Source organism: Poecilia reticulata, chromosome 9 (assembly GCF_904066995.2).
Source record: "Poecilia reticulata chromosome 9, P_reticulata-male-v2, whole genome shotgun sequence".
Taxonomy (NCBI): domain Eukaryota; kingdom Metazoa; phylum Chordata; class Actinopteri; order Cyprinodontiformes; family Poeciliidae; genus Poecilia; species Poecilia reticulata.
The window spans coordinates 32335962-32357241 of record NC_088838.1 but is presented as its reverse complement, the minus strand read 5'-3'; the positions used below and the strand labels follow the sequence as shown (position 1 = coordinate 32357241).

General features: G+C 37.6%; 1 protein-coding gene and 1 long non-coding RNA gene across 6 annotated transcripts in view; both read right to left on the bottom strand.

Annotated features, from left to right (window-relative positions):
* Positions 1 to 5611, bottom strand: part of slc4a4a (solute carrier family 4 member 4a) — a 66575-nt gene extending 60964 nt beyond the window's left edge. The window contains exons 1-2 of one of the 5 annotated variants that reach the window (XM_017306557.2): positions 5444 to 5611; positions 5035 to 5105 (exon numbers count right to left, since the gene is read on the bottom strand). In XM_017306557.2, coding sequence (XP_017162046.2) covers positions 5035 to 5048 — 14 coding nt within the window. In that variant the 5' untranslated portion in view covers positions 5049 to 5105; positions 5444 to 5611. The remainder of the gene's footprint in view (positions 1 to 5034; positions 5106 to 5443) is intronic. The other 4 variants (XM_081610937.1, XM_081610936.1, XM_017306559.2 and 1 more) reach the window with 4 other exon arrangements.
* A 10574-nt stretch (positions 5612 to 16185) lies between these two features.
* Positions 16186 to 20665, bottom strand: LOC145552881 (uncharacterized). Its single transcript, XR_014089000.1, has 2 exons — positions 19310 to 20665; positions 16186 to 18835 (listed from the first exon to the last, which is right to left on the bottom strand). It is a non-coding gene; the product is annotated as an uncharacterized LOC145552881 (long non-coding RNA).
* Between the last annotated feature and the right edge of the window lie 615 nt (positions 20666 to 21280).

Below are 21280 nucleotides of genomic sequence, written 5' to 3'. Positions count from 1 at the left end.
GTACAAGCGCGTGTGTGTGCCGTCCTTGACGAAGTCTAAGTGCAGCAGGTATAATGTTGTGGCTTTAATCTGGTACAGCAGGGTGACGGAGAGGACAGGAAGTCCGCTAATTGAGTGTGATCCACCGAAACGTTGGTGTTGCTCCAAATTAGACTCCAACCTGGTCAAATCAACAGCATCCCTCCATCAGAGATGCTCTGTCACAGCCAGAAAATGTCAAATAAAAGTAAAAATTAATGAGCGCGATTAGCCAGACACCCACACATACTACAAAGCCTCTCCATCTGTTGCTAATGCTCCCCCCCTTTCCAACACCCTCCACCTTAGGAACAAGTGGGCCATCACATGTCTGTCTACTCATCCGCCCTTACGGGATTATGCTGGCTTTGCTTAAGGGACAACATACACACACACACACGTCCAGGAGAGTTTCTCTGCTGCTTTCTGAGACGTCTACGCACACGATCGAGCTCAAATCAAGCAAACCGTGCTGTTTCCCAACAAATGATGAAAATTTTTCAACTCTTCTTCGCTAAAAGGAGCTTTGTGAAAATGTCCAATGAGAGCCGGGCGGGGCAGCAAATCAATAAATATGTCGCAATATATGTGATCAATCTCGATAGATAATGTGTTCAATAATTCAACCAGAAGCGCACAGCATTCTGGGGGATGTAGGCAGAGGAAAGGCAAGATAAGAAAGGCTGGTGGAGTCAACTGGAAAAAGATTCAACACCCAGATGAGCAGATCTCAGAAAACAGATCAACAAACATATAATCAAATTTAACAGCTTGCTGATTAAATATTTAGTTAGAAAGCTAAATGTTTTGTTTGAAATTAAACATTTAGCTTACAAACTAAATACTGTGCTCCATTGATATATTTAGATAGCAAACTTAATATTTATCAAGTTGCTAAATATTTAGTTTGAAGTTATGTATTTAACTTCAAGCTAAATATTTAATAGTTTGGCTTCAAACTAAATATTTATTTAGCATCTAATATTGAGCTAGCAAGCTAAACCTTTAGTTAGAACTGAAGTATTTAGTTTAAAAAATATATATTTTGCTCCAAATTACATATTTAGCTAGACGGCTAAAGATTGAGAGGGTTAAGTAAAAACTTACTTAGCAAGTTAAATGTTTGAATCTGTGACTTTTTATTTACTGCTACACAACTGACTCAGAGGTCAAAGGTCAGCAACTGTGCCATATTCAGATACGAATTAAAACTTTATCATCAATTTAATATCTCATAGCGCTTAATACAATATTCTCCTAATCATATAAAGAAAGTTACACATTTAGCTGCTATTTTAACTTTTATACTTTTTCATGTCTTGGACCAAACACATATTTGCTTTAATAGGATTGGTGAGCCGCTAAAAACAATCATTCCTTCCAAAAACATATTTTAATTTTCAACTAAATCACAATTATGAGCTGCAATAAATCTGTAAACTTGAGTGTTGATATTGAGTTAGATTTGAATGTTTAAAAAAAAAAATCCTGTTTTTCTTTTCTGAAATGAAAACATGATAGTAATGTGAAATCAGAGGCTCGTTTGTCTCTGGGCTTCACCAGCGCTGGACTTTCTTCTACCTCCATTGCCATCTATGGAACAAGCAGGGACATAACAGCAAACACTGCAGAGTCTGAGAATCCCATAAACATAGACAAACAAAACCACTCTATGTTCAGTCAGAGGTTTATTTCTTCATCTGGATAAGTTTACTGTTTTTTAAACGTCGTTTTTAGTGTTTTCTCCACTTCTTACATTAAACAAGAACAGTCAGAATTAAATGTGACAATCAAAATCTGGGAAAAAATAATTTTACATCAGAAAATGTTTATATTAAATCATTTTTTCCAACTAAATGACAAAGTTGGATCTTTTGAGATTATTTGTGTAATAAAACAAACTAGATTTAGGTTAAATCAATGAACTGGAACTTATTTTGGTTACAAGTTTGAGGAAAAATCCCTCAAACTTCAGAACTATAATTAACATAAATAAGTTCCGAGTTTGTCAGTCAAAAATATGTTTTAATAAAAATTATAATAATCTAATAATATCTAACCCCAAGTTTTTATGACCTTTTTTGCAGAGAATAACTATTATTCTCTTTTTCTTTCATAATAAGTGACAAAGTTCAAAGTTTCTGCTTTGAATTAAATGTAATACTTCTGATTGGGGTTCTATGTAATAGTCAATAGCAGTCAATATCTTACCTGACACTAGTTTACTTTGGTAAAACAGATTTTTTTCATTACAAATGCGGGCAAATGTAGAAAAAACACAACATTGTAACTGCGATCTGATGATGCCTTTCATTTGCTCTTGTTGTTCCTAAATCAGAAAAGCTTTTCTTCTGCCCATTCTAAACTTTATGTGCAATATTTTTTGACAAAATATATTAATGAGCAGAAAAACAAGGCTTTGATCAACATTTTTAAACTGATGATTAATATCAAAACTATTAAAAACAATCTTAAAACCAGAGTTGGGTTGTAACTAGTTACATTTACTCAATTACATTTACTTGAGTAACTTTCTTGAAAAAGTTACTTTTAGCAGTATTTTTACTACGCTGTACTTTTCGCTTTCACTTTGGTAATTTTATTATGAAGTATCTTTACTCGTACTTGAGTAACATTTATGGATTTTCTACCCACTGAATGAAAAACAAAAACGTTTTAACCAACAATCCACCAGACTCAGACACACACCTGCAGTTTTTGATAAATTTTCATGAATTTTTTATTGAAAGAAACTAATTTGCAAACATTTTATTGTTATTTTTTGTTTCTTATATGAATTATTGCCATTTTTGTCCTTAAAATACCAAAACTTTATATTTTGCTCCGTCTGATTATGTCATTTTTACCCTAAATTATTGATAATTTGATCAGTAACTCAGTACTTGAGTAAACCTTTTACCAAATACCTTTTTTTTTTTTACTCTTGATTAATTTCTCGGAAGCCTACATTTTACTTTTACACGAGTAAAACATGGTGAAGTCGTGCTCCTCTTGGTACGGTTTTTCTGCCCTCCTCTGGTTACAAGCAACCTTGTAACAGCCTGTTACTTTGGATTCGTCGCAGTAAATCTACTGTTTATCTCTGTTTCAGTTTGCAGATAACATTATCTGAGCTCTGGTTGGACCGGCATCAGCCTGCATGAGGCTCAGCCAGTTCAGGCAGGAGACGGCGCTCTCCGCTCTCAGCTGTGTGACCAAAACACGCTCGGCTTTATGGTGCACGGTCTCTGCATGAGACACGTGAACGTTATGCAGCAGAACGACTCATGTTCTCCAATCTGGTCTGCAGAGGTCGATGCCGCATGAGTCGGCAAACAGGTGTGTGTCTCTAGATCAGGGGTGTCAAACTCCAGTCCTGAAGGGCCGCTGTCCTGCAGTTTTTAGATGTGCCACAGGTACAAAACACCTGAATCAAATGGCTTAATTACCTCCTCAGTTCTCCAGAGCCTTGCTAATTACTTAATTATTCTATTCAGGTGTGGTGCAGCAGAGGCACTTCTAAAAGTTGCAGGACACCGGCCCTCCAGGACTGGAGTTTGACACCCCTGCTCTAGATCATAACATAATCAAAAAGCAGAATAAATACCATGAAGTGAGTTATTTTAACAGATTGGATGACCGCTAATGGAAATGTAGCTTTTTTTTTCAATATTACATTTTTAAATTCATCACTACTGGCTTAGTAAAGAGATATATGAATGCATTCTACAGTAAAATACAGGGTTGGGGCTCCTTTTGCATTAATTACTGCTGACTAACGATTATTTTAGTAAGCAGGTATCCTGAAGATTAATTGATTAATTGCAGATTTCTTTTAATTTAACCACTTGAGTCTATTTATACAGTAAAAGATGTAAATAAACAGTTCAACTCCTTTTTTAAATAAGAACATTGACATTTTATGAAACTAGCATTTTAGTGAACAAGTGATTATTTGATGCATCAGCAGATAAAAGATAAATACTTTTAAAGCTCGGCCATTTCTGCTTGGCTTAACATCAGTACAGTGTAGAGCTGACCAGCTGATTATTTTTCAGATTAACTGGTTAATAATTGGATAGAAAAACGTGTTTAATGAGGTTTTTTTTAACAGAGTTTAAACTGGGCAAATCTAAAACAAAACTATTTGAAGAGTTCCAGGTAGAACATGTTGTTTTGTTTTATCTTAAATGGAAAATTAATGTATTTTTTGTACAATTTTGGCTTAATTTCTGCTCTGAGTATGTAGTTCTTTCAACAAATGGCCTTAATTTGGTTAATAAATTACTAAATTAGTTGGTGATCATTTCAATAACTGATTCATTATGATTAATCTGATGAACTGATTCAGCTCAAGCCTCTTCTTCTTCATAAACTCTTTTTGAGTTTTAGGTCAGGCCATTTTCTAGCTCAAATTCTGTTTCCTCTTAAAGCTGCAGTTATTTCTCAACCACACTTTTTCCTTCCACTTAACTTTTTATTAACACACCTGGATGCAGCCGGGCTGTGGATCATTTTCTGTTTAGAGTGTCATTAGCTTTAACAATCAAACTTGACAGCAATGAACACTTAGAATACATTCCTCATCTAGTTATTTAAATTTCACTTTTTGAAATGTGTGTGATTTTAGGATTTTTATGGAACTATATGTGTGTTCCTGTTGTTTAAATCTGTTCTCTTTTTTTTTTTTTACCAGAAGAAATGATCCAAACTCATTTCAGTTTTTTATGTTCTAGTTTTTAGAAGAAAATCTGAATTTGCAGTTTTAATCTTGGAGCACATTGGAAATCCGTTTTCACAGTGCAAATGTTTTACCAGTCACACTTTAACAAAGCTGACCTGAGTCCATGTAGATTGGTGAGAAATTGATGTAAAGAGTCATAAATAATTTATTTTACCGTTTACATGTGTATCCTGCAGACTATTTTTAACGCTGCACCTGATTTATGAGGGTTGATTCTTGCCACTTTAATTGAAATGAAGCAAATTTGCATGAAGGTAAAAACAAACACTTACTTCTTGCCACTCATCTCTTCAGGTCTGACTGATCTCCTGCGCAGAGTGGATCACTGCAGCTGATGTTTGACCTGGCTTACACAGAAACAACATTTTTTTTAGCTTTTACATGCTGAAGCTTGGCTGCAGTGACCAACATATCGGCGGAGGCCTAATTAGAGGAGATGCTGACACTCTGCGTTCTGCAGAAAGAACTGCAGAAAGCCGCGTCACACACGCAGAAATTGGATTAAAATGCAAAGTCCGGTTGCGCTTTTACGCACAAGTCTGTTTAAATCTGAAATTTCTCCAATCTGCAACACAACCAAACTGAAAAGGACAGAAAGAAAGTGAGCAAAGACGCGTCTGTCTGAGCGCTGAAAGCACCTGCCAGGCTAGCAAGTTGTGAGAAAAATGAACGGAAACTCACGGCCTCAGGAACTTTGTCCAAACTTGTCAGTGTGGAAATAAAACCCCGCAGTCTGGCTCTGATTTACAGCCTTCTGGAGAAGCCTAATTCCGGAGCGTCGTGAAGTTTGTCTGAGTCATTGCGCTCCGACAGTCAGCGCTGCGCGTCCTGAAGCGGCCGCCGCCTCCTCTTCTATCAGCCGGACCATCCTTCTGTCTGCGCCACTCCTCCGGGGGGAGGGAAGAGGAGGTCGGACTGCTCCACACACGGCGCCCTCACCGCTTCCTCAGGGTCAGTTTTTACAATCTCACACATTAAGTCCAAAAACAATCCAGCAACCTTAGTTAAATACTTTTTTTTTAAATTCAAGAGGAAACTGTTACCTTTTGGCATGAACGATGAATGAACTGTCTTCACTTCCGGTGAAACAACGCATTCTTGCTTCTATTTTTTGTTTATCCAGTGTCATAAAAAATAATTTAAATTTCTAAAAGCTCATACTTGATTGAAATCTACCTGCAGCTCTGAAATGAAACGTAATCCTAGTTTGTAAGAAGGTTCTCGATCAGATTCACTATTTTGAGCGTACAGCGCCATCTGCCGGGAGACATAATGAGATATTACATGTTTTTTAAACTGAAAATTAAGATAGATAGATAGATAGATAGATAGATAGATAGATAGATAGATAGATAGATAGATAGATAGATAGATAGATAGATAGATAGATAGATAGATAGATAGATAGATAGATAGGGGAGGAAGGATCTACGATAACTCTCCTTTATGCACATGAAGCAACAATTTCTCACTCTCAGTTCTGCAACAACTCCATGCATGAGGTGGGAGACATTGTCCTGTACTCCTTTTAGTTTTCTATTTATTTAATTTTAAAGAACCAACTTGGAGTGAAAATATGTGTGGGGGATGAGAGGCAAAGATTTATGAGAATCATTTAAACTTAAACAGTTTCATAACAGAGTTTAAATTAGTCTAAAACATTGATAATCATTCGTAATTTTTTGCTGTTTTTAAATAACGTTTTTGGCTCAGAGGGTCAAAGCAAAGAGAATACTGTCTATTTTCACTCCTTAGCAAGATACCAACATGCCTGAACTCCTCTGCTTGAGTTCGATCCCCAACCTGGAGGAAGAACTTCTACTTTTTTCTGTTGAGAAACGTGTTCTCACATTTCCAAGAATTGACCAACAGAACCACATCACCTGCAGAAAAACGAAGCTAGAACCCTGGGTTCCCAAACCACACAGCCCAGTCTGCGTCCACACAGACACGAAAATCTGATTACAGCATTTTCTCTGGTGTCTGATTAAAATGACTTTCAAACATAAAAACAAGTGTGATGAATGAATACACTGGTTTTGAAACCTTGATATTGTAAACTGGACCGTATTGACTCTTTGAAACCTCTAATTTTCTCTGACACTAATGCTGAGTCCCAGTTGTACTCTGAACTGGAGAAAAAATGAACTGGAACACCATGCAAAATCGGATTTCCCACTGGGAAACTGGGAGCAGCTCCTTTGCGTTTCAATATGGCAGCTCCTCGCAACAACAGTAGTAAGATATGGCGGAAACTTGATTATTTTACAAGACACATAAATACGTGTGCGTCTAAAATCGGTGTAAAGCCTGCAACTCCAAACTGTACAGATTCAAAGTGGTGTTTTCTTATAAAAGTTGTAGTATACTGAGTTAGTTCCTCATTTAGGTTAGTTGGATTAAGCCCCCAGACCACTAGAGGGAGCAGTGGAAAGTTAGAAGCAGAGCAGAGCAAGAAAGGCTAGAGGGGAATGAGATACCTGTAGTGTGTAGGTTGTGTTCAAGACTGAATAAAGAAGTTAACCCTGTTGCGTCGGATTTTCGAGCGTCTGCCTAAATAAATCTTCCTTATTTTAATTGTAAGTAGTTGTTTAAATGTGAGATGATATACTTACCCATGTATCCATAACAACCGGAACTTTCAATATCCAGCAAGTTATTTTCGCAATATACCGTCTATTAAACGAGTGCCCCCCCGATTAATTACGCTCTCTGCAGCTGCAGCTGCGAAGTTTCCGTATTAACCCGATACTTGCTAAAAAGTGCAACGTCTGCCCTTTCAGAAACCGTTGGAATTTTTCAGATAGCGCTACGTGTGGCGGAATTACGGTACTGCAAATTTAGAGGCGTCGGCGCCGACACGGTCCAGTCTAGAAGGGTTCTAAAGACAACTGCTGAGGGTGACTCTACTTCTTGGAAGTGAAGATATCACATATTGGCGACGAGGATACTGGCTAGAGACGGGAAGCACCGGATTCACAACGGCGGGAGGAACGGACGCACGTTGTCGGGCGGATACAAACGAGGCAGAGAGATTACCGACGGAGGTGATTAGCAAGGCCGCAATGAGCGCGACGTTCGGCACTCTGTCAGCATTTGATGCCAAAGAGCAAACTTGGGAAGAATACTGAGATTCTTGATCAGTTTTTTGAAGCAAATGACATTGATGAACCTGAGTGAAGTTGGCCCCCCCACCTTCTTCAAATCAGACAAAATTGGTGTCAAACGTTTGTGCTACGTTTGTGCTGGTTTGTGCAGCAAAATTTTTTGTTTGTGCCGCTATCATTTTAAAGATATAAAGAAATGTTTCTAGAGGTCATCCAAGGTCAACCAGTACCCCACTTTCTTCAAATCAGACAAAATGGGTGTCTATCAACTCAGCTACGTTTGTGCTGGTTTGTGCAGCAAAAATTTTCGTTTGTGCTGCTTTGGCTTTGAAGATATTAATGAAAGTGTAAAGGTCAAAAGGTCAACCAGCCCCCCCACTTTTATGAAATCAAACAAAATTAGTGTCAAACGTTAGTGCTACGTTTGTGCTGGTCTGTGCAGCAAAAATTTTCGTTTGTGCCGCTATCATTTTAAAGATATAAAACATTTTGCTGCACAAACCAGCACAAACGTAGCCGAGTTGATTGACACCCATTTTGTCTGGTTTGAAGAAGGTGGGTGAGGGGTTGACCTTGGATGACCTCTAGAAACATTTCTTTGTATCTTTAAAATGATAGCGGCACAAAACGAAAATTTTTGCTGCACAAACCAGCACAAACGTTTGACACCAATTTTGTCTGATTTGAAGAAGGTGGGGGGCCCAACTTCACTCAGGTCATTGATGATGGTGATAAGCAGAGGGCTATCCTTATTAGTGTGGTGGGACCAGCCACGTATAAGCCAATGAGAAACCTCGTGAGCCCTAAAACGTACAGTCAGTTGGTTACGAGGATGAAAGAGCACTTTAATCCAAAACCAAGTGAGATTGTGCAAAGATACAAGTTTGACTCTCGTTCCCGTCAACCTGCCGAGTCCGTCAGTGCATATGTAGCAGAGCTCAGAGGTTTGGCTCAAGATTGTAACTTTGGTGCTACGTTGGAGCGGAGGCTGAGAGATCGTCTAGTGTGCGGGATTGATAACGATAGGTATGATAACGATTCAACGACGTCTGCTGTCGGAGAGTGACCTGACATTTTCAGACAGCGGTCGCCGAGGAAGCTGCGAACAGGAACGTTTCAGACTTGCAACGGTCAGCGGCGTGTCACAGCATGATGGCGGAGGGAACAGAAAAGAGAGCAGATTGGAAAAAAAGAGAGAGTGAGTGTTACCGATGTCATGGAAAACACCACAGTGCTGTCGAATGTAGGTTTAAAGACGCCAAATGTCACGTTTGTGGGGAAAATAGGACATATTGCCAGGGCATGCAGGTCCAGAAATAAAAAGAAAGATGAGACCAGTCTCAAGGAGGGCGCCAAGGACGATCACACAAATCACACAAGGTATGTGAAAAACAAGATGACGACAATAGTTCAGATCAAGATGAAGAAGCATTCACTCTAGCATTTTTTGTCAACGGAAACTTCTATCCAGAAAGTTGAGCCCTTCAAAGTAAAAGTGGAAGTTAACAGAAAAGAAATGAAATTTGAAATTGACACAGGATGTAGTGTCAGTCTGATGAATGAAAGCCACTTTATGGAGTTGTGGTATAAAGACAGTCGACCACAGATTAAAGAAAGTAAACTCTTAAATCATACAGTGGAGAGAAAATTACAGTGGAGGGTGTAGCTCAGGGGCTGCACAGTGGCGCAGTTGGTAGAGCTGTTGCCTTGCAGCAAGAAGGTTCTGGGTTCGATTCCCGGCCTGGGGTCTTTCTGCATGGAGTTTGCATGTTCTCCCTGTGCATGGTGGGTTTTCTCCAGGTTCTCCGGTTTCCTCCCACAGTCCAAAAACATGACTGTCAGGTTAATTGGCCTCTCCAAATTGTCCCTAGGTGTGAGTGTGTGTGTGCATGGTTGTGTGTCCTGTGTGTCTCTGTGTTGCCCTGCGACAGACTGGCGACCTGTCCAGGGTGACCCCGCCTCTCGCCCGAAACGTTGGCTGGAGATGGGCACCAGCAACCCTCCCGACCCCACTGAGGGAAAAAGGGTGCAAGAAGAAAATGGATGGAAAACGCTGCCCCTAGTGGTAGTGAAGGGAACTGGATCAAATCTGCTAGACAGAGGATGGCTGAAAGAATTGAAACTCAAGTGGGATGAGATTAAACACGTGAAAACAGAGGCACAAGAATTACAGGAAGTTCTCTTGAGACATGAAGAGGTTTTTAAAGAAGAGTTGGGGATGTTAAGAGGTGTGCAGGCAACCATCCGTGTATCTGCAGACGCCCATCCTAAATTTTACAAACCCCGTTCAGCCCCATATGCCATGAGGTCTAAGGTGGAAGAGGAGTTAGAACGACTTTTAAAGGAGGATATCATAACCCCAGTAAAGTATGCAGAGTGGGCAGCGCCCATTGTGCCCATCTAGCAAACGTGTTCAAGACTGAATAAAGAAGTTAAAGACAACTACTGAGGGTGACTCTACTTCTTGGAAGTGAAGATATCACAAAAGTAAAGCTTAAAATTATGCAGGAGATCTTGAAAACAATGTATGTTGAAATTCCGACTTTAAAACAGCAGAGCGCTAGCCAAATGGCGCTAGCTGTTACCTGGGGTCTGACGTCACATCCAGCTCCGCGTTCTCACTTTCCGGAACGCAGCATAAATATACAGGACAAATTTTAAAAAGGCAGTGTATTTTTATTTCAGAACATAACTCACAGTTATTCATGGAACATTTGCAAACTATTTTCGTAGAATATATCTAAAATATTCCAAGAAAAAAAACAGCTTCGGAAGCTGACATAGCTAGCTCTAGCAAACGATGCTAGCTGACACCAGGGGCGGTTCTAGGATCTGACCTTTAGGGGTGATTAGCCCCCAGCAGGGCTGAGACCCATGTGAAGACATTTGTTGGTGCAGTTTTCTAAATCTAACTGCTTATTTACATACACTCACAAACAAAATTGAGAGACATGTTGTCAGTAATTCATAGAATAAAAGAACAATGCTCATTTTACTCTAACATATACCTATAAAAAGTAAAATCAGAGAAACTTTAAACTTTTTCCAGAGGTGTATAAACTCAGTTTGAAACAGAATCTCAAGACTACATCAGACCTACCAACATCTGTTAACACTGAGACAAAAGCAGCTGTGGAGCGACACAGTCCTAGTGTTGTCTTCTCCCCCGGAAATTAAAATAAAATCTACTCAAAACTCTGCATTTGAAGAACACTTTACTAAATTCATAGGATTAATAAACCTAAAACCAGTTTATTATCAACGTAGAAGTTCAGGTTACTCACTAGTGGAAACTAGTGATTAACCTGAACTTTATCTGAAAATCATACTTAGAAATTGCATTACCCCTATTTTTATCTGAATGTTATGTGGCTGTTGGACCTTTTTACAAGAATGTTTATCCATCTATGGAAAAGTAAACATTATGAGTCAGGGTTTTACTATTTCAGTTCACGGTTCATGAAGTGAGTCTCTCTTAGTTTCAGTACAAAACAACTTTCTGTTCACAGACACAGAAACAGCCTGACCCTGACACCCTGCACTGTTCTTTACTTTTACCTTATTTAAGTGACTCCAGAGAGGTTTGGATAATTAATTACAAAACAGCACAACAGTCACTAATCCATCTTCAAAAAAGAGCAACAAGAGTAATTAACAAGGCTAAGATCCAGGATCAGACTAACCCATTATTTATCCAAATATTTTGCACATATACACAATTTTGTACTGAACAACTACAAAATACTCTTCAAATAAATAAAGCCAATACTGTCCAATTTATTTCAGAATTTCCATTCATAAATATAAAAATAATTCTAAATTAAGTTCTGCATTGCCACTTAAAATTACCGATTGAAAATTATCACTAAGTATAATATTTTGCATTGCAAATTGTCTTATGAATAAAGGTGCTGATGGTAGAAGTCTGGCCCCAAATAGCTGATTAAAAACTATATAATTATCTTTACTGTTTTCATTGGATGGTTCTAGACCAAATTTAGTGGAGACACTTCAAAAAGAATAAAACAAAAACAGAGCAATATTTCATAATTTAATACTGTGAACCAAAGAGCCACTTGTGTCTCCAGAGATCCTGATCTAGCAGATGGAAAGTGTGATCTTATCTCCATACAGCAGCTAAAACTTTTAAGTGCAGTATTACAATTTTTTATTCATTGTCGAAATAAAATTGTGAAGGTTTAAGAAATATTTAACACTGAATATTTAAAATAGACATTTATTTAGTATAATTAAATGCTATGCCCCCGTCTAGAACGGCCCCTGGACTGCAGGTCTGTGTCTGGTGCATTTTTGTTTAGTATGTTTTTTCTTCATTGATAGAAAGTCAGATTAAGTCTGATTAACTGGTAAACCACATTAATAAAATAATAGTGAAATAATACATTAAATGACCACTGAACAATTATTCATATATCAACATTTCTGAATAAAACACACAAAGTAATGCAATGTAGGACTTATTTATGTATTTACTGTTAATCTATTAGTATGATTTGTTCTTTAAATGGCCCCAGGAGTTGATTGAGGATGAAGAGGCGCTGATTTCTTGTTCTTTAGGTTTTAACGGGTCTGCAGTTCCTCTCCTGATCCATTCTGTCTATCATACAGCAGCACACTGCACCAAGACGGACACATTTTTGTCGATCTATGTACATAGTACCCATTCTCACTGAAATTGTTCAGCCTATAATGCGTGACTTTTCACGCACGTCTGTATTTTTGAAAGCATTTTGGCTTTTAAAAACATGGAATCGGGTAGAGGACGTTTTGAAAATAGTGGGTTGATAGCAGCTCACCGCGGCTGCGTAGTGTCCGTTTCTAGGCAACGTCGGTCCACAGCGTTCAGGGGTCCTTTAGCTCCCGCCACCATCGCTATAAATACGTAGACGCCTCATGGGGCGGGGCGGCTCGATGCTGCGATACGTAACAGCGTCCGCCATATTGAATGTGGAATATGTGCCAGTAAGCTAATACAGGTAAATGAACCGAGCTTCACTAAGTGCCGTTCTACAAAGTATTTTAAATTAATACCTCAATTTCTCACACACATTAATATATTTGGTAATCAAAGAAATGACTAAAGACATAGTTTCTAACTTTTGATGTGATTGTTTAATTGTTTTGGGGCATTTCTGAAAAAAGAGCACAATGTTTTTATTTGATAGAAATTATTCTGATATAATAATATAATAATAATATATCATTATATATATATAATGACATTGATGAACAGACACTTTTACAGTGTTTAAACAATATATTTACATAATCCCATAATTTAATGTAGCTACATTTAACGTTTCAAGACAAGAAAAAATATTTTCTTGTATTTATTTTTATACATTATTGAGAAATGACTTGATTTATAAATCAGTCGTTGTCAAACATTAAACTACATATTTTTCTTACTTTTTTCCAGAAAAATTATTTATTACAGTATGTCAACTCTGCTATTGACAGCAGAGTGAAAATAATTTTAACAGAGTAAATTATTCTTATTTCATTACATAAGCTGTATCATAATACTGCAGATTGAGATATTTAAAAATACACAAAAAGTGAAAGAATAAACATTTATTTATTATACTGGGAACACTGGTCACAGGCTTCAGTCTACTGGTCACACTGGGAGTGTGTGACTGGGTCACACACTTCTGAGACGTCCTGGTTCACAGGCTAAAGCCAAGAATAAAAGAGAAATTATCCAAAAGTGTAATAGAAAATACATATACGTTTCTTTCACATTCAGAAAAAGACATTTTCAGCATGTTGGGCTCTGACTCGTAGCATCTTTATAGCTAAATACCGACATGGTGAAGCTGAGCTGGGAACAGACTGAAGACCTGCAGCTCCAGCTCTGATCCTGACTGATCTTTCCTCACTAAATCCTCTGATCTTTAATGAACTTCTCCTCTAACAGCTGTTTCTCATCAGCTCTTTCTCATTAGATATCAGTGTGAAACGTTAGCTGCTATGCTAACAATCAGCGGTTACTTCGGCCAATTAAGCTACATAGGAAATATGTTTCGGTTGTTTAGAAACGAATTTCTGGCTGCAAAGTCAAGTAATTCTGATCTTCCATCCTTACCTGTGAAAGGTAATGCCAATGAATCCAGTTTGTTTCGTAAAACGGTAGAAATTCAGGAGCTCCGATCGCCCTGCTGCCACATAGAAGATGGCGGACGCTGTTACGTACGACTCAGCGCCAAGACAATTTAGCTGACCTTAATATTTCCCGAGTTTTATTTTCATCATTATTGTTAAACTTAGTGTTAATGTGTGTGTGATAGGCGTGTCTATCGGACAATTATGTATCAGTTCAATACGGGACGCACATTTAACGGCCAAATGGGACGTCTGTGTCTGTTGTTGACCCTTCTCAGGGGTGCTGAGGTAAAACAGGGCTCGAATCGCCACTGGCTGACACGCTATTGTTTATTTTCCTTGGTGCTTATTAGCTGGTCCCCCAAGAGCAACAATAAATAAGTAACACTAAGACTGTTCCACTGTGCGAATTGATGCATGTGAAGGTACATTTGATGCTTGAACTACTAAATTATTATAAACTTTAAGCATTTTTAATGGGAAACCCCTGCAGTTATTCTAGAAATTTAAACATTTCCCTAACTGCTGCAAACTAACGGGATTCATTGTAAAGCAATTTTTAAAAATCAGCTCTGATTTACAAGAGCAAATTTGTCCATCACTTATTTATTTGAGCTGTTTCAACATCTACTTCCAGCTTCTTCTGCTCTGTCTGTTGTTCAGTGTGGGTCGTTTCAGACATGCTCCTTTGCTGGCCTTCATATATTTTTGGCACCAGACCACCTTTATTGGTATTGCATGACACAAGTATTTCCATTCTTGCTGGTGTAAGCACTTATGCAGTGACTCAGTGGGGAAGATGCCCTGCAACCAGAAATAAGTTGCCACAAGAATCCCTGCACCTGTTGCCTCTGTGCCAGCTGGTTCCAGATAAATAAAGAAAAACAGAAAATCGCTATGGTCTAACTTTACATTTAATCAGCTGTGGAATGGTTAAAATTTGGTGTTTGGAGTTTCTATATGGAAAACTCATATGGAAAAACTAAATATATATTTATGCTTTTATTTATTATTATATCAGTTTTGGTCCTCTATATTTTTCCGCATGTTAAAATTTGTTCTCAAAACAATGTTTATGTTTTCATTCACAACACAAAATATTGTCAAGGCTAACAAGCGGTACAGCAGATCTCAGGCGACATGATGTAACAGAACATCTTCCCACATTTTGAAAGTGTATAAAGCAAAAACAGCTGCAGCGCTGTGAGCATGTCAGCAATTTTATATTCCTCTGCAATTTTAATATCACGTGGAAAAAAACATCACATAGGAGGGAAAACAGTCCACGCACCTGCGTCTGTCTTCTCAATCCCTGCTTTATTTCACATTACATCTCAAAACCATGAATTTAAAGTTCAAACACTGGATTTGAGGTTTTTACGTCAGGATATTGATGCTTTGAAGTAGTGATGCTGCTCCCTTTTCATACTTCAATCTTTTCACAGAAGTTTCACTTTCCTCCAGCTGATGTTTTTGAAGTCAGATTCTTCCAGGAAAAGCAAATCCTTCTCTCTTTTGTCTTCAAAACACAATGCGATGTTGGAAAAGGGTCTAAATATTTACTGGAATATGAAATAAATGCTTGGAAACATAGCGTCTGTTCATTCTGGAGTGCAGAAATTTGTTTCCCTTCGGTTTGTACGATGGCATATTAGAGCCACTGTAGACAAAAAAAGGATTAAATTTCCACCCAAAAACTTTGAAATAAAAACTGAAAAAAATATCAAAACATTTTGAGATTAATCTCAGATTTTATAGGAAAATTTTGAAAACTTTATGAGCCAGTGAAGTCAAAAATGTTAAACTTTTACAAATTTTCTGAGTTTTAATGTTAAACTTTGGTAATTTCTAAGTTCTTTCTAGAAGATTTCTGAGACTAATCAAAGAAATTTTTGCATTTCTCACAAATTTTTGACTTTTCCAGCTCAAAAATTTCCTTGCTCTTTCTAAAAAAGATTTTTTTGGTTGGAAATTTCATAGGTCTGCCATTATGGCTTTACAATCACGTTGAAATCTGGACTTTGACTAGACCATTGCAATAACGTTCATTGTTGCCTTTTGTAGTTCTATCCACTAGTCACAGTTCAGTATTTGCAGCGTTTCTGTGGAAGATAACTACATTTTTTGCAGAAAATTAGCCTGAAGCTGCTCCCCAGGACTTGCAGTAATTTGCGCGGTGTCGACGGGTGATTTTCAAGGTTTGGTTTATTTTCTTTGATGCAGATCATCAGTTATCACACCAACCTCAGTCACCATGAAAACTAAAACATGTACAAACATTAGAATACAAAACATAAACTTACAACACAAACAACAAAATAAAACGTACCTCACTGCTTTCACCGGGGAACACTAAGCATCGATTTGTGCCAAACATCTTTTGACAGTAGTTCAAGTCATTCATTGCAGTCATCTGCCCTCATTAGCTACGGCAGCTCGTGAGGTACATACAAAGGAACCCCAAACATTACAAAGTGCAAATACATTTAAACAAAATAAAATACAAACCACCAACAGTGCTAATCAAAACAAACATCATTAAACAACCTGCAACATCCTTAATTTAGAAAATTCACTTTAAATAATTTACAATAGTCTACAAATGTAAATAATTTAGACAATTTATTTTAAATAGCTCACTATCCATTACATAGCATATTCTCTGATTGTTTCATACAGCATATAATAATAATAAAAAATTACTTAAAAAGCTCTTTATATTTACCAAAATTTCAAAGTGCTGCAATAAAACAATTACTATGAAACAGCAACACCATAAAACACAGATTTAAACATTAAAATATTATAACAAGACACATTAATTAAAAGGAAATCATAAAAAAACATTGAGTAAACAGTTGTCATCTAATGTTTTTGTTTCAGTACGGTGTGAAACAGCTGTATTAGCATATTAGCAATGTATACTGTACATGTGGAGAACAAATTGAAGTCCATATGGTTTTAATGGCCTGAGAGCCTCACTGGTTCCCAACCCAACCACAAGCTGACCTGCACGGTCCAAACTGTTGGTGTTTGGTTTTCTACAAACGTGCTGCTGTACATTAAGGTCAACCATCCCGACTCTTATAACATGGAGCTTATTAGCAATAGCCGAGTGCTAATCATCTTATAAATTGCTAAGGAGCCAGGAAGGGTGTACTTACTTTACAGTCCTGGTGTTTTTCCAGAGCACAGCTTTATGACACAAATATCACCAGTTTTGTGTTATCTACAAACAGGATGCCACTTTAAAAACAGACACCCATCATTTCCACATCCAAGGAATCCAAGAAGGATGAATCAGTTATTTCATGGAACAATGCTGCATGTTTTAAAACAAAAAACAAAGAAATAAATGAAAGTATTCTTTAATAGACCCAGAGAAGGGTGTGCAAGTTTAAATCCGTAGTTATATGATTCCTTTTTTAACATTGTTTCCTCCAAATTATCTGGAAAAACTGCAGGGTTTACGTAAAGGAGGATGGGAAAGAGCTGCTGCTGTCAGGATTAGGGTTTCACACACATTCCCGTATTTGTCCAAACTCTGTGACGGGAAACAGAAAAGCTTCTTCTGAGCCTCCTGCTGTAAACCCCGGTGACCCGATGATCCTGTTTAGCTCCAAACTGGACCGCCTTCACTAAACACTCCAGACGTTTACCTTCAAATCTTCCACTGAAACGGTTCACTTAAACTTTTCTGTGAAACTGCAAATCAACCATTGATTTTTCATTTATAAATGGAAGAAACAACACTGAATACACAGTGCACTGCATACTCTGTGGTAACCCTGGTAACGATGTGTACATTTTATTTTATTGCTGTGGCGTAGCTTCACACTAAAAACACTGAAAAGTCCAGCCTTACTTTGAGTAAAGTTATGTTTACACTCACCGAATTGATGCTTAAAACGAATAAATGCGTGAAGATGCCATGACTTTCTCCAGCTGATCAGAAGCAAAACTGAAGTCGTTATTTTTTAACCTAAATGGGAATAATCTAGAGAAGGTTCAGTTATTATAGCTAAACTAGAGATTAGCCCTGAAATCCGGGTGTAGTGATGAACTCAGACCTGAACATTCAGTGCAACATAAAGATAGTTACAAAGTCAGCCTTCTATATCTATGTTCTTCAGTTTTCATTTCATTTTATTCAGAGGAGTTGCATCAGATTTTAATGGTTGTAGGATTTCTCTTTTGTCTTTGGTAAAAGATTGCGAGTCATTTCTCCTGCTAGCACTAAACACACGCATTTGTTTTGGTTGTATTTACCCAGAATGCCTTGCCTTGTAATGTAGTCTACTTCTTGCTTTTGGAGAATTCCATATGCATTCAAACTGCACCAGAGTTCATTTCCACCGAACTGAGACTGAGGTGTTTAGGTGGACCAGAGTTTGCTTTATTGGTCCGGAACAGTGTTTGATTTCACGTTCTCATCCACACAAATGAACCAGACAAATTAAAGTCTGATTAAAGCGGATTATTAAACTTTAAAATACCTCAAAGACGACAGAACCTTTGTACTTTTCCAGAATATAGACTGTAGATCATACAAACTTTGTATCTTCACATTGACTTTAAACAGTCTGTGATTTATATATAGAACACTACAAATCAGTCAAAGCAGAAAAATAAGTCACTTTTCCATGGTTATGACGACAATCCCTACTTTTTAGTCCGTGCCTAAGGCAGTGCTCCATGACGACAAAGAGCTGCTGGAGCGGCGCGTCGTCGGAGTCCAGCGTGCGTCCGAGGTTGAGCGCTGACTCGATCAGGCCCTTGATGCTCAGCTTGGCCATGTTCATCAAGTTGAGCCTTTCAATGGCAATCGGGTCTTTGGGATCTTAAAATGGAGAAAGAAAATTATTTAAAAGTTGGTCTTTAATGAGATAATTCAGAATATAAATGCATGGAGATTTGTGTTTGGTGGATTAATTCTTTGTTATAACAGTCTTTCTTGGCAAAAAAAGATGTAAATAAAACAAAATCATAACCTGAACCTTCAGAAACACATAAAAATGGTTAAAAAGTTGAACTTCTGTCATCTGAAGAACATTTCCAGGATTAAAGGACTAATGTCTCAGCATTAGAGAAACTCATCCATATATTTATCTTTAGTTGCTTTGGTCACAAGCATCCCTGAAAAAAAATCAATCCTCCAGCTGCAGGTGATCCAGAACGCTGCTGCTGACGTTCTGACTAAAACCAGGAAGATAGAGAACATCACCCAGTTCTAAAGTTCTTCCACGGACAGAATAAACTTTAAAAAATACTGATGTTAGTTTATAAATCACTGAGCGGTTTAGCACCACAATACATTAAAGATCTGCTGTTGTTGAATCAACCGTCCAGACCTCTCAGGTCTTCTGGTTCTGCTCTGCATCCCTAGAACCAGAACCAAACATGGAGAAGCATCATTCAGCTTCTATGCACCACAAATCTGGAACAAATTTCAGAAAACTGCAAAACTGCTGAGACCCTGAGTTCCTTTAAATCTAGGCTAAAAACTCACCTGTTCAGAGTTGCCTTTGATTAATAACTGGAACATTGACCAACCGATGATTTTGATGTTTTTTGACAAAATGTAGTGTTTATTGCTGTTTCATAATTGTTTTATATATTGTTTTATGTTATAAAGCATATGAACTGCATTGTTGTTGAAATACAGATAAACTTGACATGACTTTGCAGTATCTTTAACTGGATGGAGAATTCATCGTTAAACCAATGACTCCAAGCTTGACCTGAGCGAAAAGAGCAGTCACCCACAACAGCTCCACCATTATTTTTCACAGTTGAACCCTCCTGAAAACATGTTTTGGTCTGTAACAAATCAGGACTCACACAGTGGACAGCCAGCTATGTCTCTGATTCATCTGTGTTTGAGGAAAAAGTCCCCGGCTTTATGTCTACTGGGAACCCTTAGCTTTGCTTTAAGACTGTTGTGGAACAGCAAAGCAGTTTTTCAATGAATATTTCAGGGAAGTCAAGGGTTTATGAGCTTTTTCTTCGTACAGTGGTGTGAGGAAGTGTTTTCCCCCCTACATGTTTTACACACTTGGTGTATTAGAACATCAAAACAATGTAAATATTAGTCAAAGACAACACAAGAGAAGACAAAACTCAGTTTTTAAATGAAGATGTCCCTGTGGGAAAAAGTGGAAACACAGAGCTGATCCTTACAGTCATAGACGGAAACAGAAAAAGAGGACAAGCTAACGGTTACTGGTTGCTATGGTGACCACCAACCGCCAAGAGCCACACAACATAACTTTTATACAAATAAATGTCAGGAGAAATAACTTTTTGACTCAACAAAATGATTTAGAAGAATAAATAAACCAATTTTGGCAAACTTTATATCTATAATATTGCTAAAATAGCAGTAAAACACGGTGGTGGTAGTGTGATGGTTTGCTGCTTCGGAATTTGGAAGACTTGTTGTGATAAATGGAAACCATCAAATCTCCTGTGGACCAAAAAGTACGGATGTCTGTTGGTGACGTCAAGCTTAAACCAACTTGGTTTCAAAACACAGCAGCACCTCTATATGACTGAAGAAAAACAAAATTAAGACCTTAATTTAGTCAAAGTTCTGACTTAACCTTAAAAAGTTTGTCCATGCTTGAAAACCATCCAATGTGGCTGATTTACAACAGTTGTGAAAATATGAGTAAATTTCTCTGAAGACTGCAAAGTTATTAAAAGCGCTTGACTGCAGTTGTTGCTACTAAGAGTGATCTAGTTATTAGATTTAGGGTGAAATCCCTTCTTAACATAGGATCATACAGGGTTTTTTCTCTCTCTTAATAATAAACACATTCATTTAAAAACAACAAAACAATTTACTTTGATTGATGTTTTTGAAACAGTGAAATGTAACACACATGCAAAAAAATAGAAAATAAGGAAGGGTCAACACTTTGTCACACCACTGTATAACGATTATGTTGAATTTGTTTTCTTAATTAAATATAAGAAGAAAAAAATATAATGCCATTTTCACCAAATCTACTTCTTTTTAAAAGTCATGTGTCTCCTCCTGCTGCACAGTTTAGGTACTACAAGATTAGCAAAAAAAAGCCCTCGTCTTAATTTTAAGTCAAAGGCATTGCCATTGTTATGACTGAAACGAACATATATTCCGTATCTAAAAAATTACTTATAAAAAGGACTCAGGATAACAACAGTTCCGTTTTCCAATCTTTTTAAACTTGCCACTCATAAGATGGCCGACACACTGACGTATCGTCTCTCCAATGGGCGTCTGCTCGATGTCGCTCTCAGG